At 55.4% G+C, this 26,640-nt stretch overlaps 1 protein-coding gene across 1 annotated transcript; it reads left to right on the top strand.

Moving 5' to 3' along the window:
• The first annotated feature begins 400 nt into the window (after nt 1–400).
• On the top strand, nt 401–24,834 carry CACNG3 (calcium voltage-gated channel auxiliary subunit gamma 3). The gene is made up of 4 exons (XM_051632208.1): nt 401–771; nt 20,685–20,768; nt 22,472–22,612; nt 23,742–24,834. The coding sequence occupies exons 1-4, from the start codon at nt 561–563 to the stop codon at nt 24,251–24,253; spliced, it is 948 nt and encodes a 315-aa protein (XP_051488168.1). The 5' UTR covers nt 401–560; the 3' UTR covers nt 24,254–24,834.
• Nucleotides 24,835–26,640: the final 1,806 nt, after the last annotated feature.

Raw genomic sequence — 26,640 nt, 5'->3', positions numbered from 1 at the left:
GTTGGGAGTCCACCCCCCGGTCCTGGTCCCCCTTAGCAGTCACGGTCCCCTTCCCCTCCCGCTCCCCAGGGCCGTCCCTTTCGGCATCCCGGGGCGGGCTCGCCCTCCGGGTCCTCAGCCCCCACCGGGTCCAGTCCCCTCCCCGGTGCCGGCCCCCAAAGATGGTCTCCCCGCCCCCTCCCCGTCCCGGTACCCATCCCCGGGCGGTGCCCCCGCCGCCGGCCGGTCGAGGGGCGGTTTCCCGGCGGCCCGCCCCCCGCTGCCCCCCGCCCCCGCCGCCCCCCGCCGCTGCCTTGGCCGGGCTGCGCGGGGGAGGCGCCGGGAGAGGCTCCGCGCTCCCGCCGCGGGCGCACGGCGGAGCCGCTCCGCGCCCCGCGCCCCGCTCCGCCGCTCGGGCCATGCCGGCCGGGCGCCCGGGGGGTGGGCGACCCCGCGCAGCCCCGCCGCGGGAGCCCGGCTCGCCGCGGGCCGCGGGGGCATGAGGCGCCGGGCGCGGAGCGCAGCGCCGGGCGGCGGCGCCGGCCCTTCCCCTGCGAGCCGCCGCCGTAGGATGAAGCAGCATGAGGATGTGTGACAGAGGCGTCCAGATGCTCATCACCACGGTGGGAGCCTTCGCAGCCTTCAGCCTGATGACCATCGCCGTGGGCACCGATTACTGGCTCTACTCGCGCGGCGTGTGCAGGACTAAGTCCACGAACGACAACGACACGAGCCGCAAGAACGAGGAGGTGATGACCCACTCGGGGCTCTGGAGGACGTGCTGCCTGGAAGGTACCGACAGTCCCGGCGGGGCGACCCGTCGCCCACCCTCCCGAGCCCTGGGGAGACCCTGCCCAAAAGTTCGGGGGAGGGCAGGGACACCCTGGGACCCCCAACCCCAGCGCCGGGCCCCCGGCGAGCCCCGGCACCGGCGGCCGGAGAGCGGAGCATCTCTCCGGCCGGGTTCTCCCGGCTGCCGCCCTCATCCCCGGGAACGCGGGCGAGGGGGAAACTTGGCGGGTGGCTCCTGCTCGCAGGACGCGGGGTCCGGGTGGAGCCAGGCCCCGGGGGCGGCCGCGGGGTGCTGGGATCCCCCCCGTGCCCGGGGACCGGCGCGGTCCGTGGGCAGCCGCGTTGAGCGTCCATCCGGCAGCGCCGTGCCCACTGCCGGGAACGCGGTGGCTGAGAGGCCACAGGTCCCTCTCCCGGCCCCAGGGGCTGTTTTAATGTGAAGTGCTCGGCGAGCAGAGCCCCCCAGTCCCTCCTCCTCTCCGAGGCCCCGCAGACACAGCGTCCCTGTCACCTGGAAACCCGACGTTTTTATAGCCGAACCCCTCCACCAGTGCCAGCCTGTCCCTTCTTTGTCCCTCGGGGGTCTGTGCCCCGCGGCCGGGCTGGGCTGCCCATGGCTGAGCTCTCTCCTGCCCAGCCTCACTGCTTCGCCCCGGTGCTTCTCTCCTGCAGCAGTGCCCGGCTGGAGAGGCCACGGCAGCTGCTGCCCTCCTGCTGTGCAGGCCACACTTCGGGGGCAATTTTGACCCAAAGCTACTGGTTGAGATTTATATGAGCAACAACAGGCTGTGTTTAAATGCGAGCTTGAATGGAGTCAGGCGCTGGTACCTGCGCACTAAAAAATGGCAGATGGAACCACACTGGACCATAACTTTTATAAGTAGCAGCAGCAGTTGGTGTCCTGTGTGCTTGGGGGGAGACCTGCCCCACTGTCCTGCAAGACCCCAGGGATGTCAGGCTCCCCCAGCCCTGGAGCAATGCTTCTGACAGTGGGATAAGTGAGCCACGGTGGCCACGCTGCTCCCTACACATTGGAAAGTTCTCGGTGAGTCATGGCCACAGATGCAGAAATGCCCTGTCTGCTCCTGGTGCTTGGTCCTAAACCCAGTGAAGTCAGTCAGAGCTTTCTTACCAATTCAAGAAGGGTTTGGATCATGCTATAATTCCATAATAAATAATTTGGGGTAATCTGTCTCCCTTCTTGGGCCAAGGGAGCCGAGGAGGCAGCAGCCAGGGCTCTGAAAGATGGGATCACTGGAGGCATGAGTGATTACCAAAATTCTTGGGTTTGCTGACTGTATTTTTGTTTCAGTGAATGTTTTATGTTCCCCTCACTGCGATAAATCACTGCTCGGGAAGGAGCTGGTGAGGCCCTGGTCTCCTGGGCACGCACATTGAGGAAAGGAGTTAACGGCGCCATGCTAGAGCTCAGGGCTGAATCACACACACTGGGAGCAACAGGGGCTCTTCACCCACTGGTGCATGTTCTCCCCCTGGGCTGGTGCTTCCACAGCTGCTGGGGTGGGAGCTGGGTGGCTCACAGTGCTGCACTGGTGCCACTCGGGCCGTGGCACAATCGAGGCCTTGCGCTGGGCACGGGCTCCGTCGTCCCTCGTGTGTGTGAGAGCACAGGTGGGAAGTGGGGGCTGGGGGTGGGCAGCCAGGCACGGGGGGTCCCAGCCAGTGCTCGGGGTGAGCATGTGGGGCTGCAGTGGTGCTGGTGGGACATGGCAGTGCTGGGGGACGTGGAGGTGCTGCTCATCACTCTCCTGAATTTAGCTGGAGAAATGTGCTGGAGTCTCACAGGCTGTTAGCTGCTGCTGCGATGCTGGGAAGGGAAAACTTCCCCCCAGCCGTGCTGTGCTGAGCTCAGGCACGTTCCAGCTGGGGAAGGACAGTGCTGCAGCAAGGGGCTGAGCTTCCCTCAGCTGGTCTGAGCCCCTGCCCCCAGGACTGTTACACGCAGCAGGTCCTGTCAGATTCCTCACTCTGTCTCTAATTTCTGTGCACGCGTTGTATCTGGCTTGAAAAACAGACAAAGGTTAGCACTTCATCATCCTGCAGCGGGAACTTCATCATCCTGCAGCGGGGATGGACACGGTCAGTCGAGGGGGCCGGCTCTCCCGTGGTGCAGAAGATGCTTTTAGCCCTGAGCGATGCTTCTGCCGCTGGGGAAGGGCTTTGGCCCTGAACTTTCTGCCGCTAACGGGGTTTATAATGTGTAACAAGAGGGGAATTAAGCGGCGAGCTCCGGTCGCTGGCCTGGCCGGGTGTGCGTGGCAGGTGATTAAGATGCCCGAGGCGGGCGCCGGGTGCTCGCTCAGCCGCAGATGCTCCTCCAGCCGCCGTGGCGCAGGCACCGCGCCTGCGTAGGGCTGAGCACCGCGGGAGCGCCCGTCGGAGAGCGGATAAATCTTGAATGAAGCCGCCGCAGACCCTAGGTAGAGACACCCACGCTGGAAAACAGAAATTAGCGGTTGACTCAATTTCTGGAGCCCAGGCAGGCGTTCCCAGGCTGCTGGGCTGGGATAGCCCCTGTTTGAAATTGCGGCGTTTGGATTCTACTTGTCACTTTTACCACATGAGAATGCTTAGGAGGTATCTTCTGGTACTCCCGCTGGAACGTGACCAGCGTTTGTCCATGCGTGTCCCCCGTGGCTGTTTCTCATCAGTTGTTTTCCTCTGTGATTTCCTTGTTAATATAGAGGGAAATGCGTGGCACTTCAGGGAGAAAGCTGAAATTGAGAAATAGCTGCTGAGGCTTCTGTTGTTTTTAGGCAAGTAAAAGAACTTTAGTTTTCAGTGAACTTAATTAAATTCAGCATCATTAGAGGCAGGGAGCCTCCTCGTCCCCCTGCTGCGTAGTATAGATTGGGACTGACGGAGCTGAAACAGGCAGAAGTAGCAGGAGGATTTGGCCAAGGCTGCTTGAAATATCACATTATAAGGCGATGTGGTACTTTTCCTTTACTCCTTAATTTCCCTCACCAGAACTAAGTGCTCCATTGTTTCTGGAGGACTGTGAGCATCACTCTGCCTGCCTCCCTCTGGGGATCCCCTCTGGTGTCCCCCGCAGCAGCCGCCATGAAGCCTTTGGCAACCTGGCAATTCCTCCCTACCAAACCTGGAGAGCTTTGCTCTGTTTTCTTCTGAGGGAGATCCTGTCTAGATTAAAACCTGCTATTGTGGCCTGACCCCTGCATCGTGCAGGACTCTGCTGGGCCATTTCTACACCTGACCTCCCATTTCTGCTTGGCTCCTGGTGCATTCTAGAGAGATGATCAGTCCTGGAGGCTTCAGCTGAGGGTGAATCTGCCATGTCCCTAGGCCAGCTCTTGCACTGGGAAGGGAAGTAAACCCCTCAAACTTCCTTTAAACATGAAAAAAATCTCTGCTGTTTGCCTCTTTTACCCACAATTACTTCATGTTTTCCTTAGGACATTGTTATAGTTCAACACCATCCCAGTAACAGGAGATTCTGTATAGAAGTATCCCACTGGAACACCAGGTACAACCTCTGCAATCCACCTTCCAGTTCTGTTAAAAAAGCACTGTTGACTCTGCCTAATACTGGTCTTCTCCTTTGTCTGGAGAGCTAAATCAAATACCCCTTGGAACTCTAAATATATTATGTTACTGATTTCCTTTATCAACTGAATTTGTAACCATATCAAGAAAAATTTATGAAGTTGGATAACTCTTTTTTTTTTTCCCACAGGGCTTTTTGTCATTCATCATATCCCTGGTTTCTCCCTAGTTCCCACCACTGCTCATCACTCCTGGCACAGGCTGGCTAAACACTGACCCAGCTTTTCCTGGCTTCTAGAAATTCAACAGAATGCCAAGATGTATAAAAATCCATTATAGATCTTCAGAAAAGTTCTCAGCCTATTCTCTGGTCTCTCTTGGGAGGTGTTTCTCTAACAGTTCTAACAGTTGCATGTTTACATTTAATAGTTGCTGGTTTGCATCCTCCCCAAGTCCAGGTGGAATACAGGACCTGTTTGTCTCCAAGAACAGAAGTATCTGATTAATAAATAATTGTGTCACTTCTGCTTCATGACTGACAGCTGCACTGTCATGATCCAGCAGTGATTTACCTCAGCAGCAAAGCTCCTTTCTTCTGACATGCCTGAAGAATCCCACCTGGTTTTGCTTAGACCTTTTGGTTGCAGATTTGCTTTAACTGATCCCATTAAATTCTCTCCTCTTCTCTTATCAGACACATGCATGTCCTAACTGCTATTTCCAATATCAAAAGCCTTGATTTTTAATTGTTTTAATTGCAATCTTCTATTCCTCCCCCGGGGTGCCAGGGAAGTGCTCTGTCCTTGCTCCTCCGCAGCAATCCTGCTTCTGCCATTGCATTTTCCCACCAGTTGCTTTTGACAGTGGTTGCTTTAGGCTCTGCTGAGCAGACTTGCACTGAAGGCGTTAAATCGGGCTGGAAGCAGCTGCCCCTGGACAGCTACCAGCTCTCAGCTCCTCTCAGTCCTTCTGAGTGAGGCCAAGCAGAGAATTTCCCCAAGGTGACAGCAATATTGTTTCTGTTAGAAAGTTATTATCTTTAATTTTTAAAAGCGCCAAGCAAATGTCCCTGAGATTGCAATCATCCATGATAGAGCACTTTTTCTCACTACTCATTATCAGTCAGTATTTAAGGAGCTGCTCGTCCTGTTCCCCTGTCTGGTGGTGTCTGTAATAGATCCTCATCAGCAGCCCGTCTTGCCACTGGACACTTCTCCACCGCGCTCCCGGCCAGCGCCGCGGTGCTGCCAGTGCTGGTGTCTCCGTGTGCAGCCACGCTGACCTCCCTGGCAGGAGCTGCTGCAGCCCCAGCATGGCCCCCACCCCCGTGTCACCACGCTGCTGCCACCACTCTGTCCTGGGGACGTTTGCCAGTTCCCATCCCTTGGCAAGGAGAGCCCTTGGGTGACAGCCATGTGGAGAGGGACTGTGCAGATGGGAACCATCAGTGTGGACTGGGGGTGGTCAAGGGGGAGGCAGGACAGGTCTCTGACAGTGTGGGAGGTCTGGGGGGCTGAGCCAGGGGGGGCAGGGGGTGCATCATTTGCTCTTCATGTGAGAGTGAGGAGGCATCTGGTTAACTTGTGTGATGGAAAGCAGACAGTGGAGGCATCTGAGATGATGGGTGAAGATGAAGAGGGAACATTTACTGTCTGATGTGATTACCATGTTGGAGATGTAACAGCACCTTTCCTCCCCAACCCCCTGAGAGGCCTCTGCACCAGGACAGCACTGAGGGGAGGTCAGAACAGGATCAAACCGATGCCTCAAGCAGGGGGCTCTGCAGGGTGTCACCTGCCATGCCCAGGTGTAACCTCTGACTTGGGAAATCCCTGAACCTCGGCTTGGTGGAGGATGGATCGAATAAGCATTAATCACTGTCCTCCAATAGTGATGGAAATTATTAGGCTGGCTGGACCCTGGTCTGCTCCAGACCCACATTCCTGTGGTGTGGCCAAATGCCAAGAGGCATGAAAATCCTTCTGGACAGAGGTTGGCCCTGGCCACTGCCAGCCAGGGGCTGCACATCCAGGCAGGAGGAATATCCCTGCTGCTGGGAAGGTGTCCGGAGATGAGCTGTGCTTCAGCTGGCTGCCACCAGCTCTGCTGTGAGCAGGGGGGGGCAGGGTTTACTCTCCCGGGATGCTGCAGCATTTATCTGGACACAAATGCCATCCTGTGGGGTGGTGTAGAGAGCAAGTGCCCACAGCTCCTGTGAGCAGCACGTGAGGAGAACAACGTGTGCTGGGAACAGCTCAGAAACAGGCATTTCACTGCTGCATAGGCGTGGTGCAGAGCCTGTCATCTCAGGAGCCGTCGCTGTTCAATAGAGGTGGAAGGCTGAATCTGAATGAGGCTCAAGTGGTTTTTTTCCCATGCAAGGTCACTATCTCCATTATGGCTGTAAATAATTAGGGAGGGCTAACGAAGGCTGCAGGCCCTGGTGCTGAGGCTGGCAGCATGGCTGTGGTTTGGGGGAGGATGCCCCATGGATTGATGCTGGATCCTTCTCTTCCCCATCCGCAGGGGGGTGGGTGCTGGTGTGGGCTGTCAGGGAGGTGCCAGTGGATGAGGTTTGCTGAGAGCTGCCAGGGAGCAGGGAGAGGTGCTTGGCTCTGCCACCGAGAGTTACAGGGCCTTTGGTAAATCACCTCTCTTCTCTCTGCACAAGTGGTTTTGCATTTTACAATGCAGGGTTGGGTGGATTCATTAGTGTTCATCTCTTACACAGCTCCTGGCAAGGCACCCAGTGCTGTTATTGCTGGTCCACAGGGTGTAGACCCTTTCCTGGCCACTGGCACAGCCAACCTGGACCATGCAGCGTGCTTGCCCAAAGCAGGATTTTATCCCTTTGGAATCGTGTGGTGGGACATCTGGGCTTTGCTTGTCTCCCCAACCCTTGCAAAGATCACCTGCACACCGGGTGAGTGGCTGCATTTGACAGGCTTCAAAATATCAAGGTTTTCATAGTCATCATGGCAGAGGCAGGAGCAATGGCTGTGGCTGCTGGACAGGTGATGCTGTGATGATTTCTCAGATATTGCCTGTTTCTTATCTTCTGACACCACAATCTATTGACAAACCTGGTGCTGTCAGACTGCAGAGGATGACTTGGCCATTCCTACGTCAGGTTATTGTTGTGTTGTATCATACAGAGATGAACACAGTCATAAAGAAACAGTAAGGGAAGGCACTGGGCAGGTGTGGGAGCAGGAGCAGCCCTTCTCCTGCCTTCCCACCTCCCTCACCAGGGGCTTCATGCATTTGATTTTTGCTCAGTGGTTTGTACTGAAGGGGAATTGGGCTGGGACAGGAGCCCCAGGGCAGGGGGCAGAGGGGACTGTGTGACCCCATCAGCTTTTCTGGGGGCCACTGGGAGCCTGTGGGGTGTTGGCTTTGGCAAGAGAACTGTGGGACTTGGAGATTGGAAAGCAGTGACAGAAGGTGGCATTCGAGGGTGACATTTGTGTTTGTGCTTCATGAACGGTCACTTTCACAGTTTCATTGATGATTTGGTAGTTGTCTCTAAATTGTACCATTGCTTTTAATCACAGGAATCACAAGGGGAGGGAAAGTGATCCCCAAAGAGGTCACCAGGTGACTAAAATCAGAGTTCCTGGTTTTCACTTAAAAAATCAGTGTTGGCTTGTGCTGGGTCCTACACAACCAGCCCTGGACCTTGGGACAGCCCTTCTGTCCTGGCTGAGCTCCCTCCTGACCAGACCCTGGGAACAGGCTGCTTGATGCTCGCCAGGCTGTTCAAGACTTGTTCCTGCAGCTCTCAGAGTGCTGTGATGCAGCAGCACCATCATTGCATCATACAACGTCATCCCACGAGCAACTGCAGGGGCCGGGAGAGCCCGGGGCTGCCTTCCCCCTGGGCTGCCTCCCGACCCGCGGCTGCTTGTCCGCCGGGAAAGGTCCGTGTCCCTCCCTGAGGGAGATGCCACCTCACGCCGACTTTCCCTGCCCCTGCAGCAGCTGCGGCGCTGCCGTCGCCGCCAGCCCGGGCGGTGGCTCCTGCCAGGCTGTGCAGCGTCCCTGCCAGCTCCTCCATTTGCCGTGGCAGCCCCGCTCGGCCCCGCCAGCCTCCCGCTGCTGCAGCAGCCGCCCGGCCCCGCCGCGGGGTGGGCCAGGCAATGGGGAACGGGGATCCAGGGAATGGGGACCTAGGCAGGCAGCAGGGTAGGGGGTCCTCGGATGGCAGAAGGTTTGGAAGCCTCTCACAGCTCCCCAGGCTCCTTCTCCCCATGCCTGGAGAATTTCTTGGCATCCCTTAGCAGGCTTCAGCCAAGGGTGGAGGTGTGTTCTGTGCATTAGACTTCAGCCTTCCCTCCAACGGGAGGACAAGAAGGACCTTGCCTTTCCTAGGAAAGCTGCAGCCTGGATGTGAGATCTGTTTGGATTTGGTGATCTGAAAGGGCTTTTCCCACCAAAACAATGAGATGATTCTATGGAATGTTGGTAACCCCACACACCTGGGGCTGCCCCACCCTGCAGCCCTCCTCACCCCCAGAGGGGCAGGTGTGCGCCCAGGGTGCTGATGGCCCGGGAGGAGCTGCCAGGCAGCACCTGGGCAGAGCCAGTAAAAGGGGCTCTGATCGCCTGCAGGAACGTGTGGGATAGTCTGGGCCGTGCTGGGGACAGAGCTGTGGCTGCTGAGCCTGAGGAACAGACTGGTGGGAACAGCCCCAGGTAGGTGTGAGGGGAGGCAGAGCCAGGGCAGCACAGGCAGCCCGTGCTGGCAGGTGTGTCACCACCTGTCCGGGGAGGGGAATCTCCTGTCCCTGGCAGGCACAACCCCTCGAGCTCCTCATGCTCTGCCATGGGACCCTGCTGTCTGTGAGCCCATGCCAAAACAGTGCCTGGCCTCAGCAGCAGCAGGATGAGCTCCTCTGGGTGCTTAAATGCAAACTAGGGAGGAGATGGGAAGCACTGGCATAAGCTGTGTAGCTCTCTGCTTGCACATCCATTTTGGGCTCTTGTACATGTTCCATATCTTCTCTCTTCATGTCTCCATTTGGCTGCTGCTGCCTCCTGGAAGGGCAGAGCTGAGTGGGAGCTGGGCTTGGTTCGGAGCTCCAGGGATACACTAGGAAAGTGTTCTGTGCTTTGAGTCAGATGTGGGAAGCTGGGGGATGATAAGGCTGGTTTCTGGCCTAGGTAATGGTGTGAGCAGCAGCTGGCAGCACTGTCCTGGTGTCTGCCCTGAGGTTATCCAAACGCTGATCTGGTGGTGCTGGAGCTGGGCAGGAAAGGGAGCGCCTGACAGAGAGAAATCCCAGCTGCTGCCCCTGGATGGGAGAGTGTTTCATGGGCCTGGGAAAACTGGTTGCAGTGTGTTGGGGTCTCTTAGTGCTGTGATATCCCCAAATCATGGATTATGGATGGAATGCATCATCCTACCCACACCTGGGCTGGCAGCACACGGCCCATCCAGCAGCAGGGAGGTGCTTCCAATGCCAAAGTCCTCCAAAGGCAGCGGGGCCAAGCAAGTGCTGTGGAAGTTGCTCTGAATTTCTGGAAAGCTTACCAGGGCGTAGGTTGGCATCTTCTGTTTCCTGGAGTGGGAAGGCAAGATTGGTGTCACTCACTTGTTCACCAGCAATGTCCTCACCTAATGCTCAGGGGATGGGATAGTCCCTTCTTGTTCTCCCAAGAAAAGCCACGAGTGAAACTGTGGTGCTGCTCTTGAGTATCTCTTTCCCCATTTGGGGCACTGCAAGGGGCTCCCTGGGCCTCTCTTCCCTTCTTTGTACCCCAGCAAACATGCATCTTGATGTCCACTGAATTGCCTGGAATAAACAGGCTTTGATGGATTGAGTCCCTTTTAGCACATCAGCTGAGAACTTCAAATATTTATATCGTTAGCAAGATGAGACAAATTTATATATATATATATGTGAGGTAGGTGCTTGAATGGCAATCCTGTTTTTGAAGTTCAAGTACTTACCTTCAAATCAATGCTATAAAAGAGGAAGAAAAAAACCTTCATATCACTTTTGCAAGGAAAACAGCCTTCCCAGCCTCCTCCCAGGCTAAGTGTGCTTTAAAGATTGACTGTGCAGCTGTAAAAACTATTGATGAACTGTAAACATGAAAAGATCGCCCTGCTCGTGGCCTGTCAAAAGCATTAGGGTGGAAATGCTCTGTGCTGTGCTCTGATGTGACTCACTGAGTCCTCAGCAAATGTGTTTATTTGTAAAGATCCTTATTTCAGAAATAGTGACCTTTTTAATGCCTCACGCAGCAAGCTCAGAAATTTGAAATTGCCTTTTGGCAACTTGCTAGGCTTGCTGAAGCTCTGACAGCGCTTTCCGTGGCAATTTACATATTTTTAGCCTTGATATTCTGCACCGTGGGGCTTCTTTGGAACACGGTTTGCTTTTTGCAGCCCCCAGTGCAGTTGGGCTTCGGCAGCGCAGGGCGAGCTCGGGCTGCGCGGGGCACGGGGGGTTGGCTCGCCGGCCCTCGGGCTCCTTGCTGCGCGCTCTGCTCTGAACCCTCCCTGGTTTTGTTAGCAATGCCCTTGGAAAATGGGCCCTGGTATTTGTAACCAATCTGAGCAGTTACTTCACTTTGAAACAGTGACTAAAACTTCGCTGCTGTTGTTCCCGGCTGCCGGGTCAGCTCTCTGGGCCAGCACGTCCCTTGTCCCCGCTCACCTCCCGGGCCGGCCCTGAGCTCCCGGCGCTCCCACGCTCTGCCCTCGGTGACACCAAAGCAAATGTGGTGACTGGCGGCCTCATAACTCTGTGTCCGTGGCCTGTTCCGTGTCCCCCTGGCGCGGCAGCCCCTCCCGGGCGCTCGGCAGCGCTGCTCGTGGCTCCGCCGGCTCCTTCAGCGCGTCTCAGCTCTGGATGAGAAGATGCTGAATGTGAAATGTCGCAGTTGTAATAACAGTTATTTAACATTTCTGGGTCCTGTGACTAATGCTGCTGCCGGTTGTGTTTGGAAGCAGGCGATAGCATTGCTCCTTTCTGTTCTTGTTGTTCATCCTAATGCACTGGGGAAAGATGTTTTGATGGTTTTTCCACTGTTTGTTTGTGTCCTTTATCAGTGCTCTACAATTTCTGATTGCTGATTTATATTCAGTTATGAATATCTTCTTTCTTCTTTTCGTTGGGCATGGTTTTATTTTTATGGCTGTTTACATGTTAGCCAGGCAGTTTTTAAACTGATGCAAACTCCTGTCACTGTTGGGAGTTTTGGGGTAAGCTACTCAAATAATTCTCTCTTCACAGTCATGCTTTTCTGCTTAAATCCATTCTTCTAACTGTTTTGGCTTATAATTGTTTTCTGCTCTGTGGATTTACCTTCCAGAGCACAAAGAATGTGTGCTGGTGCCTTGGACTTGCCTCTGTTTGCCCATAAGAAGTGTAATCAAGTGATGATTGCTTGGACTTGAGCAGCAACTAGTTTTTAATTCTGTGATCCATTCCCCTTCAGCTGTCAACACAGAGTCTAAAATAGCACTGCCCTGCATGAGAGGCCGTGCTTCAGAGCTATGAAATTGTCATTTACGGGTTTTTAGATATTCAGAGGACGTTTTAATACTGGTGAAGTGAAACCTCCAGCTTCCCATCATACTGCAGCTTTCCTGCTTATTCTAAATAGGTGCTTAAGCAGCCTCTGGTAGGATCCAGCCTCTGGCAGAGCTCAGGCTTTGAAGTAGACACCAGAGCACCTTGTATCCAGGGTTGTGGCTGCCCCATCCCTGGAAGTGTTCAAGGCCAGGTTGGATGGGGTTTGGAGCAGCCTGGTCTAGTGGGAGGTGTCCCTGCCCATGGCAGAGGAGTTGAAACTGGGTGATATGTAACGTCCCTTCCAACGCAAACCAGTCCGGGATTATCTTTGTCTGAATTACTGGCAACTTCTTCAACGAGGGGATCCCAGGTTTTTACACTTTTGACCCTTGTTTTTGCCCACCTGATCCCTTCTGGGCAGGTTTTTTCCATCAATTTTCACCTGGATCTCTGTAGAGCTCAGAAATACTGTGTGAGTCAAACTCCCCCTGACAAACAGATCAGTCCTGATCCTTCTGTTCGTGATCCCAGCTCCTGCCTGGGATGCCCAGGCAGCTGAAGGAAGTGCAGCTCTTGCTTTTGGGATGAGTTTTGCTCTTCCCCTCCTGGTGCTGTGCAGGTGTCTGCAGGTTTGTGACACGAGACCCAGTGCTGTGCTGGGATGGCCACGGGGGCAGAGGATGGATTGTGCTCGGTTATCCCAGAGGCTGCAGGATGCCCTGAGGTGTGACAGCCATGGGAGCTGTAGGCACTGCGAGTGGTGCTGTTTGGAGGAGCCAAGCAGCAAGGGACACAAGTCTTGATTTAGCCAAGGTTATTCAGTGACCAGAGTGTGTTGATGGGGTACGATGGTTGCAGACATGATGGAGCCAGGCTAGAGGGACACCAGGAGCAAAGAAAATTAAAAAAGCCATGACTGTGAAAGAGCAGAGGGGGGAAAAAAGACATTGTTGGATGCATGGAAGTTGTGTTCAAGTAAGAGAAAGGGCATGAATATTGACAAGTTAAATGAGGAGACATTGTAAGGCAGGCAGAAATTATCATGAAGGACAGCTTACTGAAGGCATAAAAAGCAGTAATCTTTACTCTCAAACACATCCCTGACTGCCATGGAGTGGGTGTCTGGGAGATGGGGGCAGCCCCACTCTCCCCACATCCTGTTGGTAAAATGCTTTGTGACCCAGGAACCTCCTGGGGCTGAGCTGGCTGCCCCCATCACTGACAGCCACAGAGGAGGTTGGAAGCAAACCCTGCCCAGAAGCTCATCTGTTAACCCAAGTGAACCTAAAATGTTCGTTGAAGGAAGGAGAGTGGGATCCTGTCCTGGCTGCATCTGCACAGGGAGAGGTCCCAGCCTCTCGGGCATGGAGCTGCTTGGCTGGAGCTAGGGCTCCTACTCCTGCCCCATCTCCTGCCATCAATGTTTCTAAGCAGGAAAACAGACAAAAGATTTTTTTTAATTGCTAGAATTGCATTAATTTAAATGGATAAACTCAATCAGTGAAGCTCATTAATTTCTAGCACAGGGCTTATTTACACTGCTTTTGGCTGCTCCAGCACTCATTTTGCTATCATAGGAATGTCAATTACCTTTTAAAATAAAAATCAATGTTTATTCACTGTTGAAGATAAAACATGAGACGATTTCCTTAGACATGCTGATGAGTGCTCTCCTCCCCAGCCTGATCCAAAGGTTCCTGATGTCAGTGGCTGGCTGCCCATTGTGTGGCTGCCATGGAGGGGACAGCAGTGTGTTGGCCACCCTGGGCTCCCACGCTGGCTGCAGCTCCCTCTGCCTTCCTACCCTATCCTGGCCAGCCAGAAAAGCCCAGCAACTTCCTGACAGCCAGGTTTGTGATAGGGCATTTCCCATTCATGAGCTCCACCAATATGGAAGGAGGAAGGAAACCCAGGGGAGTGCAGGAATAGACCCTGGGAGGCAGCTCCCCTGCATTGCCTGATCACTTTTATAATGAGAAAAGCAAAGCTAAACCCTTGAAGCGGTGCTAGAAATTACCCATCATTTTCAAACTTTTTTCCTCCTCTATTATTCAGAATTGTTTTGCTTTTCTGAACTGCCTTGTGTAGGTTGCAACAACCCCACAGATTCCAGAATGGAAGATGATGAGTCACTGTCAAAATGTAGATTTCTTTATTATTTTTTTTTCTCCCTCTTCCCTTCCAGCGCTGCTGAGGGAGCCAGGTCTCTGCGCCGCTGCCGATCGCCGGCGTCTCAGGGGCTAAAACTGGCAGAAGCTCCCGGTCCCCCTGGCTGTGCCCACGGCTGCCCTGGTGTGCCCCCGTGGGGATGCCCAGCCCAGCAGCATGAAGCTGGGCACTGCACCCCAAGCCCCCCGGGCTCTGTGCTGCACGGGGGCTGGGCTCCTGCCCCGCTCTGTGCAGCCCGGCTGAGCGCTGGCTGCGCCGTCCCGCCGCACCGGCACCCGGGGCCCGCCACTGCCGCCTCCTCCCTGCTGCCTCCTGTCACTTGACTTGGGTTTTTTCCACTGGTTGGGTTTTATTTTTTCTACAACAGGAAAAAAAATCCTTCAGAAAAGGCATATCTGTGTAGGTGACTCTGCTCAGACACAAACCACCGCCGCAGAGAGGGGGAGAGGGTGTGAAGGAGAGCTGGAGCTGGGGTGGGGCTGCCGTGGCGTTGGGATGTGCTGGGGGGGGAACTTGGAGCTGGGGAGGAGGTTTCATCTCACTAGCTGGCAGTGGGGAGCCCAACATCCATCCTGACTTGGAGAGAGCTGGGATAGAGAGAGGAACATGGAGCAGGGGGGCTTAAACCGAGGCACAGGATTTGCCTTAATGTAGCTGCTCTCCAGTGGAGTTTGAGCAGACAGGTGTGTGTGTGTAAAGTGGGACAGGTTTTGGGCTGGGGAGTCCCAGAAGTGATTTGATGGTGAGGACAGGTCACTCATCTGACCAATCACCCGAGATTTCCCCTGCTTTGGGAAGGAGCAGCTCCTTCCCGAGGCTGCCACACTGAGCAGCATCCTCAGCTGGAGCAGCTCTTCCAGCCGGGTCGCTCCATGCCGTGGGGCTGGGGTGGCCATAGCCATCCCCAATGGCCTTCCCTGGAGTGGTTCTGAGCTGCTCGTGTTGTCTTTGAAACCAGGCTGTGTCAGAGGTTTTGAGGTGTGGGAGGTGGGCAAGATGCTGGGGGTGAGGGGACCCCAGCAGCTCTTCCTGGGGACACAGGACAGAGCTGCTCAGTGTCAGTGCTGGACTGAGCCCCATGTGGTGGCTGCTGGTCTCCAGGTGGTGGCTGCATCTCCTGTGGACCTGTGACCCTGAAGCTTTGCAGTCCCACAGCAGGGATCTAGTGCAAAGAGCCTCAGGATTCCTTGCAGAGCATGAAGCTGGGGAAGGGAAGGAATAAGCATTAATTTCTTTGCATCTCTCCAAGCATCTGGGAGGTGGGTGGGAGGTAAAAAAAGATGAGCCCTGAAGTTTTAATTCCTTGGAGATATTTAGGTACCTTGCTCTTGTTCCTCAAGGGAGTGCAGAGCCTGAGGATGTGCTGCAGGCTCCTGCCCCAGCACTTGCAGCTGAGCTTGGACCTCTGATTCTCCAACAAATAATAATTTTCAGAGAACTTAAACCATAATTACCCAACCACTTCCTCCAAACAGCTTTGGTGTGATGAGGTATCTGTAGGAAGGCCATTACTGTAAACCACAACTGAGAAGATAACTCACTTGAATTTATTGGAAGGTGCAGACAGCTGAGGGCTGAGATGTGACCTTGCCCCAGGACTTCTCCTGGCTGAGCCAACCAACAAGGGGAGAGGGGGATTTTGTTCTCATTTAGGAACAGAGTTAGCTCATCTTCCCCAGCCTGGCTCTTAGTTTGCTCACTGAGCACTAACAACCAGAATAGTCCCTGGAAAACTGTTCCACTGGATGAAAAGAAATTAGATTTTAAAGCCATAACCAGAGCTCTTTAGTCTTCTGGCTCTCTGGGTTAGGATTGATACTCTTCGCTGTATTTTCACCATCACGAGACTCGTACTTCCCTCACAATCCCCCCTCCCCTGCCAGCCCTCCCTGGGGAAAAGGGCTTTGAGAGGAAAAAGACCTGAGATGAAATCAATTAATTGCCTTTGCATTCTCCAATAAGTGCAGTGCAGAGTCTGTACATCAAAATATAAATGACCTAACGCAGCAGCGACAGAAGGCTGGTGGAACGAGGTGTTGTCCCTGTGGGGCTGCCCGGGGACAGGGCCAGGCAGGGCCTGATGTTCCTCTCCTTATCTAACGTGCAGCTCGTGGTGCTCTGAGCTGGTGGGGAGGGGAAGGATCAAAAGATGAAGTAGAGCAAGAAATGAAAACCAGCCCCACAGGAGGGAGGGGATGCCTTTACTAGACCAGTGAATGCAAAATGTGCTGTACGTGTTCTCCTCTTCCACGTTCAATCCAATGTTACCTGAGAGGCAGGGTTGGCTGCACCCAGCGGGCAGGGACACCCTGCAGGCTGGTGATCCTGTTGCCACACTCAGTGCTCACATGTGGAAAATTCCTGGGATAGTTTGCCAACTGGAGAGGGCTTCCCTGTGTGCCTGGGAATGCTTGGGGTACCCCTGGATTAAAGTGGGACCATTACACTGGGAGCTTGAACCAAAGCTTGCTGGAATAGTGCAGAGCACAGATGGATGCTGCTCTGCTGCCAGCCAAGGGTTTGTGGCAGCTGTGAAGGACAAGGAGGCAGGTGGCACCAAACTGATGGCAGAGCTGGGCTCACCCCTGCTAACCCTGCCCCAGCCAAGGCAGGAGGGCCTGGGAGAGGCTTACTGTGGGGTTCCAATGGCTTAGCTCCTGGTTGGGCTCCTCCAGCCACTCCTCTGCACCAGGGTGGCTCTGTGGTTGATGTGGAAGGTGCAGGGGCTGCAGCCGTGGGAGGGCTGGGAGAGAATCAATGCTCAGCTCCACAGTGGAGGTGTAGCCCAGCCTGGCAGGTGCTGTGCTGCATGGGCAGTGTTTGAAGGACATGTTTGTCCTGCCCAGCTGTGATGTCCTCAGCGGAGGGCATGGTTCAGCTTCCCGGTTGGACTTACGCTGTTTGATGTTTCTGATCTATTGGTGACTTGCTGGACTTCAGAGGCTGTGCCTCTCTTCCCAGGGCACGGCACAGGCTTCCTGCTGCCCTGTCGCTGTCCCTGAGCTCCCTGCTCCTGGCAGCAGCGTCAGCTGCGGGTGAGCACTGAGGATGCTCCTTTGGGGAAGAGCTGTGCTGGGCTCTGGGTAGGGAAGTATAGCACTAAGTTAAGTTGGCTAATTGGGATTCACACTAACAGGGAGAGAAAATTACCCAGATTGACCAGAGCGGCAGCGCACGCTGCCTGTGTGGTGCTGCTGGTGCTGGGACTCCTGGCACCCGCGGGCTGGGGGGCACCCAAGCCAGTGTCCCCTAGCAGCCTGGCAGGAGCTCTGCCCTTCCTCCTGACAAGGAGAGGAGCCAGACTGTGGCAGCCATGGGGATGGGGACGTCCCTGGATCTCACAGCCGTGGCCTGGGGTGGCACGGGGCAGGTGATCAGCACCGCCTCTGCCCCTAGCCCCAGGAAACGTGGGCAGGAGAGGGAGGCTCTGGAGTGAGCACAAAACCTGCTTCCGTTATGCCTGTGATGTTGTAACAGTGCCTTTAGCAGGGCCCAGTGGTAAAGCCAGGAGGGAGAAGCCCAGAGTTGTACCTGCCAGCAGCAGGGGACAGGGATGGGGGCTCAGGATGTGCTGTGCAGGCTCTGGGCACCAGGCTGCTGGGAGCATGAGCCCCAGCCAGAGCCAGGAGCCCTCTCCTTCCCCACAGCCCTCTTCAGCTGTGGCTCCTCAGGCAGGGCTCTCCATCCCCAGGGAGTGTTTTGGAGGTCAGGGGGGGCTCTTTGTGATTTAAGCCTTGTTATGGTATTTGTTTGGAGCCTGGGAAGTTGTGTGTCGGGTGACTCAGTGGTCGCCATGGCGACAAGCATCGGTTAATGAACAGAGGGAGTAAAGGAGCCAAAATAAATGTCAGAGTGTGAAATAGATGTGGTAGAGCTGGGTAGTGGGGCTGGGGAGGCGGTGGTGCTGCCCTGCCTGTCTCCCTCGGGCTGGGGCTGCCTTTGACTTGGGCGGGGGGGTGGATTTTGCTAAGCCACCTACAAACGAGCAGCGCGGTGAGCCCCGGCTGTGCCGCCGTGCAGCCCCTGGCCCCACCGGGGCGTGTGCAGGTTGTCCTTGTCCCCTGGCACTGGGCAGCTGGAGCCCTTCTGCCTGCAGGGCCCCTGTGCCCCTGCAGCAGCGGAGTAACCTGTGAATATGCGCGGTGCTGCCGTGCCTTCCCCTCCGGGTGCTCGGCCGGGGCTGCTCCTGGCTCGGTCCTGCCGTTTGGGCTGCCCAGCATTTCCCTCTGCCACGGGCAGCAGGAGGGAGATGATGCTGGGTCCTGCAGCAGCAATGCTGAGCAAAGGCTCTGCTCCTGCCCTGAGAGTCAGTTGATTTTTATTTTTTGGGGTGTTGGCATCCTCTGAGCTTGCAGGTGCCTCCTGCTCCAAGACTTGCCCTCATCCCTCACAGACGCAGATTCATCTGTGTACAACAGAAGCAAGGTCCCAGGGTTCTGCTCGGGGCAGAGGGGTGCCAGCCATGGGTTTTGGTGGGGGCTCAACAGCACAAGGAGCCTCTGAGATCTTCAAAGAGATCTAATCCAAGAAAATTAGTATTCTCGTTTGCATGCTGTGCTTATGGTCTGACTCAGCCTCTAAACTCCATTCCCACCTGGTGCCAAGGGAAAGTTTCCTCTTGCTGGTCGGATGATGAACACTGGCCCCGTGACCCTCCCTGAAGCAGGAGGAGGGAGATGTTCCTGCTCTGCCACGGTGCCAAGTCCTGCAGGCGGTGGGTGGCCTGTGCTGACAGCAGCTCTGCAGGGACTACACACTGAGGAGGGCAGGTCTGTCCCACCAGAGCAGGTCTGGAGGCTCTGAGGCAGCACAAGGACCGAGGCAATTGGAGACTGGCTGGAGATGGAGACCCCCAGCAGTGACAGCCCCACACAGTGAGAGGCTGGACAGGTCCAGGGAGCTGAGTGCATCCAGTTCTGAGTCCTTTGGGATCTGTCAGGGCATTTTGGGTGTTTTAGGGTGCTGGGGGTTGGCAGTGTCCTGCTCTTTCAGCACATGCCTGATGCCTGGAGAGCACAGGGGAAAATAAGGGGGGGCAGAGCCCTGCTGGCACGTGCAGGGTAAAGCTCAGAGATGTGGGTGCAAACCTGAAAGCTGAGTGGAGGAGGAGGGGGCTGTGCTGTGCAGCTGCTGTCCCCACCGGGCCTGCTGCCTCCCCATCCCTGCTTGTGGCAGCCGTTCTCAGCCTCCCCTTCACCCGCAGTTCCCAAAGCAACGGGAGCAGGCGGTGCTCCCTCAGATGCGGTGTCTCCTGCTTGCATGACAGCTTGCCACCTCCAGAGCTTCATCTCCAGGCTCTAATTGATGCCTGTCACGATGCTCAGCTCCCCCAAGCCTGTAGCCAGAGCACAGGCTGGCAGCATGCGGGACACCCCACGGGTTGGCTTCTCCAGCCTTGAGCCCTGTCCCCTGGTGACACATCCTTTTTGGTCCCTTGGGAGAGGGAAGAGAGCCAACGTTCTCCAGCACTGGTGTTGTGAGGGGCTGCCCTTCCCACAGGGAGGCGCTGCAGGAACTCCTGCCACCTCACCCTGCCCCTTGCCACTCCACAGGAGTCCCACTCTGTGCCTCAGTTTCCCCATGTGTAACATCAAGGACAACACTGGAAGCACTGTGCATACTGTTGCATTGGGGTTTGCTGCTGGCTTTGGAGGATCCTGCAGTCAGAGGTGTTCCCATCCCATGCCGTGGCAGGAGGTGCTTGGTGGCTCCGTGTGCTGCCAGGAGGAGCAGACCCGCAGCATCCACAGGAGGTGACAGGCTGCATCCATCACTACAAATCCATAAATGCAACTGGGCAGAGCCAGGATATTTTTTTATTCTCTTTGCCTGTACTGTAGTGGCACATGGACCAGGCTGCTGGGGTTGTTGGATGGATGAGCAGGAGATGTGAGAGCCTGTTCACAGCCAGACCCTTCCCCAGGCTGTGCCATAAATTTCCCCTTCCACGGACACAGCTGTGCTGCCTCACTCCACATCCACGTCTGGCAACGTGTAACTGAGTCCCCTTTACAGCCCCTGCCTCGTCCTTGGCTCTTCCCTCTCGTGGCACAGTTGCAGGGCTCTGGCACGGAGAGAGCTGAGCCTGAAAGGGCAGCCAGGAGAAATCCGAAGCAAACAGGCGGGCGTTTAAAGTCTAAATGTGTTTGTTTTGCTTTGGAGGCAGGAGTTGGGGGGGAAGGCCACAGGGGGAAAAAAAGAGCCTTTTTTTCCCCAAAATGCTAGGTGGGAGGCCAGCAGCTGCCAGAGCATTTGCCTCCTTCCCCAGGCCTGCCAGGCAGCCTTGCCAGTGCCCACGGTGTTGGAGCTGCTCAGCACCGCTCCCAAGTGGTGAGGAGACCCACAAGCAGGAGGGAAAAGTGGGATGGCAGGACCCTCGGGTAGGTGACACTCCTGCCCATGCCAGACTCAGCTGCCATGCTCAGCCATGGCACTGGGTGCTCGTGTGTGGCCGTGCTTAGTTTGGGATACAGTTGTGCAGCCCCACCAGAGGGGACCGGCGGTGCTTGGAGGATGCAGGAGCAGCTGGAGACCATCCCCAGGGACCACAGGCAGTGTGTGGGGTCACTGGCAGCCCTGTGCCCAAGCAGCTTCTGGGTGCTGCTCCGAGCAGCATTTCCAGCAGCATGTCTGGCAGCACTCCTGCCAGCACAGAGGGGTCTGAGGTTTTCCTGGCTTGTGTCTCCCCAGGAACCTTCCGAGGAGTCTGCAAGAAAATCGATCACTTCCCCGAGGATGCAGATTACGAGCAAGACACAGCCGAGTATCTCCTCCGTGAGTTTGCTTTCCTGGAGCACGTTGGAGCTGCACACGCTCCCCGGGGAACCCCACACTGTGCTGGCACCCCCTCTCCATCCCCCTGTTCTTCATCCAGCAGATCCCCCCCACTGCTGGCAGGAGGCTGGTGGATCACAGCCCCCAGGGTCCCCAATCAGCAGTAGTGACCCCCGGGTTCCTTGGCCCCATCAGGCCACAGGAGCAGCATTAATGGTGCTTTTGGCACTTGCTGTCCCTGTGGCTGGTCCCAGCAGCTGCTGTGCAGCTCGTCATGCCACAAGGGTGGCTGGTGACCAGGACCCCACAGGTCCCTGGTGTGGAACCACGGGGGTGCTGGTTTGGAGCCAGTCTCTCTGTTATAGAATCCCAGACGGGTTTGGGTTGGCAGGGACCTTGAAGATCATCTGGTCCCACTCCCCCTGCTATGGGCAGGGACACCTCCCACCAGACCAGGTTGTTCCAAGCCCCATCCAACCTGCCCTTTAACACTTCCAAGGACGGGGCAGCCACAGCTTCCCTGGACAACCTGTTGACCATGGGCTGCCTCTTGTTGGATCAGGACATCCATCCAGGTGTGGTGACCTCTGCAACTGCCCCTGCTGTTTGGATGGAGTGAGGTGCTATTAACCTTGCTCAGTGCTTCTTGCATCTTAGTGGTTATTTTTCACATGGATTTCATCATGGATTTTCAATGAACACAATGAGCACTTCATAAATAGTGTTTAATGGAATCTGTTTGCAATTTTAATAGATTAGCATTTAAGTTATTCTCCCACCCCCTCCCACACTTTAAATAAAAAGTCTATTTTAAAGCCCCCAAAATGGCATTTTAATGGGGTTTTGCTGTATTTCCATGCTTTCAGTAAAGGCCCTGATAGAGGGATGAGAGCCCAAACCCAGGCACAGAGTATTTTCAGTGCAGCAGGTAGTGATTCGTGGCATTTATTACTCCTCACTCTTGTTTTAGAAGCTGAACTTCTGATAGACCATATAGAAAAGCCCCTTCTTTGTGTATCATTGGACCAGTGACTCCTGAGCGTGCAGAGATGGGCCCTGCAGAGCTAATCCCTGTGTGGCTGGAGCCCAGCCAGGGTAACAGCATCACACCTGCTGGCCTTGGGGTCTTGGGCTTTCTGTCCATTTTGGTGATCTTCCTTCCCTACGTCAGAAAACAACTTTTTGTTGAATTTTGGCTGTGTTAGTTTGTAACTCCTGACTCGTGAAGCAGGCGGGATAGCTTAGGGACCTGAGGGATGGGTTCCTGACCCTCAGGGTTGCAGCATCACTCCCTGCCAGCCTGGTGGGGTGTGGGGATCTGCAGTCCCCAGGCTCCAGAGCCTCGCCCCTAGCTTAAACCCAGGGTGGTGTAGTTGGTAATGGGAAGGCAAATTAGTGGTGCTGCCTGTGTGGTGAGGCTGCAGGAAAGAATTCCTTGAAATAGCCTAGCAGGAAAAAAATAAGAGATTCAGGGTTTAAGCTGGTTTTGTGACCCTGAATCTCAGGGTTTGCAGGGCTGATGCTGGGCTGCAGGGCAAACTTGGAGCAGAGCAGCTCAGGGATAGGCAGAGGATGAAGAGGGACCTGTGCTGGGTCTCCTGCACCCTTCAGGGCAGCACTCCCTCCTGTTGTGGGGAGGTGCTGGCAGCCCCAGCAGCAGCAGTGATGCTGGGGGCTCACCCTCTCCCCTCCCTGTCCTGCAGGTGCAGTGAGAGCATCCAGCATCTTCCCCATCCTCAGCGTGGGGCTGCTCTTCTTCGGGGGCCTGTGCGTGGCAGCCAGTGAGTTCTACAAGAGCAAACACAACGTCATCCTCAGTGCCGGCATCTTCTTCGTCTCTGCAGGTAGGAGCTGCCTGGCGGGGCTGGGAGCAGGGTGGATCTCCTGGTGGGGAGGACACTGGGGAGCTGGAGATGGGTTGTGGTTCCTTCTGGGCACACAGGGATTCTGGGGTTTGGGAGCTGTCCTGACCTGGTGGAAAAATCCTCATTGCAGCAAAAAGCCAGGAGAGGTTTCTGGCAAGTGGTCAGTGTAGTAGGCAGCATGTTTAGTGTTCACCTCAGGCAGGTTTTGGGGGCTCTGCCCTGCGTCACTGCCGAGCAGTGGGCTGTGGGGCCAGGGAGGACTGGGAAGCAGGCAGAGGGGCTGCCACAGCCCTGCAAGGAAAATCGCTCTTGAGGCCGTTCCCCCTGGATTACTTACTTCTCTGAGCACTGTTGCCCAGCACTTCCACTGATTGTCGTATGACAATGTCTTTGTCTCAAGGAGCTGCTCCATTTTGTAGGGTGCTTTTTTTTTTTTTTTTTTTTTCCTTCTACCCACAAAGAGACAAATTGCTCTTCCTCCTTTGGCTGGCAGGAGCTGCTGGTGCAGATGAGAAAACAACAGAAAGAACATAATCGATTCATTAAGTAAACCCAGGAATACATCAGCTGCTCCCCAGCCCCGTGGAGCTGCTGGTAGTGCAAAACCAGCCCAGATTCTCAATAAAGCCTCCAGGCTCCACCAGAAATGAAAATAGTTTGAGCCATTCCCACTTCCCTGTGCTCCCAGGGCTGCGGCAAGCAGGGATTCATGCCAGAGGGATCCCTATTGATCCCTGCTCTGGCCTTGGCCCCTGGCTGGGCTTCTGCAGTTGGTTGCTTAGTGAGCTGCTCAACAAAGCAAAACCAGCTCTAGAAATGTCCCTTTTCTGAACAAAATCTTTCCTGCCTTTTCAATAGACATGAACTGGGAGCGTGTGGGTGTAGTTGTGTGCTGGGACAGCAGCTGGGGTCTGTGAGGGGTTTGGTGCTGGTGGGTAGGTTGGTGCTCCGTGGGGATGCAGCCGTGGCCCCTGGCACTCTCTCCATGGGTCTTGGTGGCAGAAGGGCCTAGCCCCTCATGCTAGGAGGGGACTGGGGTGCTGCTGTTCCCTGTCCCTCTCCTGCTGCCCAAGTGAGCCCCTCTTCCTCTCCCTCTCCTCCCCTGCAGGTCTCAGCAACATCATCGGGATTATAGTCTACATCTCGGCCAACGCGGGGGACCCGGGGCAGAGCGACTCCAAGAAGAGCTACTCCTACGGCTGGTCCTTCTACTTCGGAGCCTTGTCCTTCATCATTGCCGAGATGGTGGGGGTGATTGCCGTGCACATGTACATCGAGAAGCACCGTCAGATCCGTGCCAAGTCCCACTCAGAGCTGCTGAAGAGATCGGCCTTCACCCGCCTCCCCCCGTACAGGTACCGCTTCCGCCGGCGGTCCAGCTCCCGCTCCACCGAGCCCCGCTCCCGGGACCTGTCGCCCGTCAGCAAGGGGTTCAGCACCATCCCCTCCACCGACATCTCCATGTTCACCCTCTCCAGGGATCCCTCCAAGGTCACCATGGGGACGCTGCTCAACTCGGAGCGGGACCACGGTTTTTTACAGGTCCATAACTCCATCCCCAAAGAGTTCAAGGAGTCTTTGCACAACAACCCGGCCAACAGACGAACCACGCCGGTCTGAGGGGGCAGGGGTGTGTTGGGGGCTGCATGACATCATCCTCGTGACGGTGTAACCCGTGAAATCCCATTTTTATAGACAAAGCCAGATGGCTCCCGGTGCCCCTACCCGTGAGGCTGGTTTGTCACCCCCAAAATGCCACTGGTCAGGCCAGGGCCCACAGTGGGATCGGGACCCTTGGCATGGCTGGGGGCTGCTCCGGGATGGGACCCTGGCCATGGTGCCCTGTGGACTGAGCGGGGCTTCCATCACCGCCTGACGGTGGCTTCTCGAGGTCTCCATCATTAATGTTGATCATAACCACAGTGTTCCCGTAGCTGTATGTCCCATGGAAGTGCTGGCCATAGCCCTGTCTGTGAGAATCCTTAACCTGGTAGTTACATTTAAGCGAAATTGCCTGGAAATCTGGCGTTTGAAGCGCTGAGTTGGGGCCATAGCCAGTGCTGGTGTTACCAACCCCCTTTCCCTCTTGTGGTGGATGGAGTGCTCGGGCTGGGTTTCTCCGTGGCATTTCGTGCATGCATTAAATAGCTTGGAATTCAATTTTGTCATGTCAGGTTGGAAGAAACATCCTTTTGCAATTTTCTGTGGTCTTGAAAGGGCTTCTTTCTTTCCTTCTTCCTTTCCTTTTTTCTTCCTTTGGTGCATTCAGGCCATGAAAGGACTCGGGAGCAGAATTCCTCCAATGACTGGTACCAGTTAGCCAGTGTTTAATTAACCTCTAACGTTGCAAGAAAATTAATTAATTCCCTAAAATTAATGCACGCCCAGTCACAAATCACTGGGCACAACCAAGGAGGCAATGCTTGAGCTGGTGGTTCTGAAGCTGGGCTGGTGGCCAGGCCGCGGGCTGCGTGCGGGTGGTGTGTGATTCTGTAATGCTGGGAGAGCAGTGAGAAAATAACAATAAAATCATCCAGTTTGCTAAGGAGGTGACTTGGCTGAGGAGGTGGCACTGAGCCTGCTGCAGGCCCTGTCCCACTGGAGTTTGATGGCAGCTTTGACCTCTGCTGCAGGGTGCCAAGGTTGGAGCTCCCTGGCTGCAGGGGATCTGGAGGAGCAGCCCCCCATGGCCCTGACCCTGCTCCCCTACCCTGAGGGGTGCAGGGGGTGAGGTGGGTGTGCATGGCTGCCCTTGGCCAGTCCCTTCTGCCAGGGCTGCCTTCAGCTGTATCCAGGCTCTTCATCTCTCTTTCCATTTATTTGCTACTATTGCAAAGGGAGTTTGCATGGGAAGACCAATTCAGATGCTAATTAGGCCTCTTAATTGCTGATTGCATGTATTAAAAATTGTGGAGGCAGTGTAGCACTCTGATCTTGGGGAAGTATTTAAAAGCAAAGTGGCAAAAGGACCAGCAGTGTCAAGTACAGGGCAAACTGTTCAGTCTTCCCTGGCGTGTGGGTGCCAGCTCCTGCCCTGCTCCCTCCCACTGCCCCTTTCCCTAGGGCCTGGGTCCTGCCAGAACCACCTCTGAGCAGACATGGGGTTTGCTTGAGTTACGTGGCAACGCACCCCAGAGCTCTGACTTGATCTGAAATTAAATCCCTACAATCTTGCCAGGGAGGGCTGTGGGCTCAGCCAGAGCCCCCCACCCTCCGCTCTGCCCGAGCAGTGGGATCCTGGCATGGGACCAGCAGTTCCCAGCCAGGCTGAGGGGAAGGAGAGATGCTTGGAGGTGGAACTCTGATGGGCTGGCTGCCGGGATGGATGCCCAAGGAGCAGCACTTTTAAGCAGCTCATTAGAGCCTCTGATGGTGAAAGCCACACTCAGACCTTCCTTTACCATCCCACCGTGCTGGCAGTGTTGGCTGCAGCTGTGCCCACCCTGGCAGGGTTATGGTGCCATGGGCAGGAGCCTTGCTCTGGGGGGGTTGTGGTGTCATGGTAGGAGCTTTGCTCTAGCTGCTCCAACACTGCCCAGAGCATCACCAACCTCTAGATTTTATACACACACACACACTTTGTGGCTTAAAAGAAAGATGTAAATTTTTTTTCAGAGTTGAATCTCCAATGCCCTCATGATACCTTTCTTGCCATTGTGGCAGCAAACTGAAGCATCCTTTGTCAGGGGCCAGATGCTGCTCTGACACGTCCTGTGCACATGTGGGACACTTAGTGCCTTGGGGTGTCATTAAAGCCACATTTGGGGCAATTTGTGGTACCAGTGTTTTTCTTGAGGGCCAGTGAGGCAGGAGATTAGTTGGGAAAGGATTTTCCCTCATTTCAAAGAGAGGATTGATTTTCTGAAGTTAACCAAGTTATCCCCTAAGTAATTGAAAAGAAGCAGGAGGTGCCCCAGGCTGTGTGCTGGCGCCGTGCTGGGTGCCACAAGGCAGGCAGGTACCAGGGAGCCGGACACCAGACGGTTTGCTCTTAATTGAGACTGAAT

The sequence above is a fragment of the Apus apus genome, chromosome 14, assembly GCF_020740795.1.
Source record: "Apus apus isolate bApuApu2 chromosome 14, bApuApu2.pri.cur, whole genome shotgun sequence".
NCBI lineage: Eukaryota > Metazoa > Chordata > Aves > Apodiformes > Apodidae > Apus > Apus apus.
Note: the sequence above shows the minus strand (reverse complement) of the source record. Positions and strands in the feature narration are given on the sequence as shown.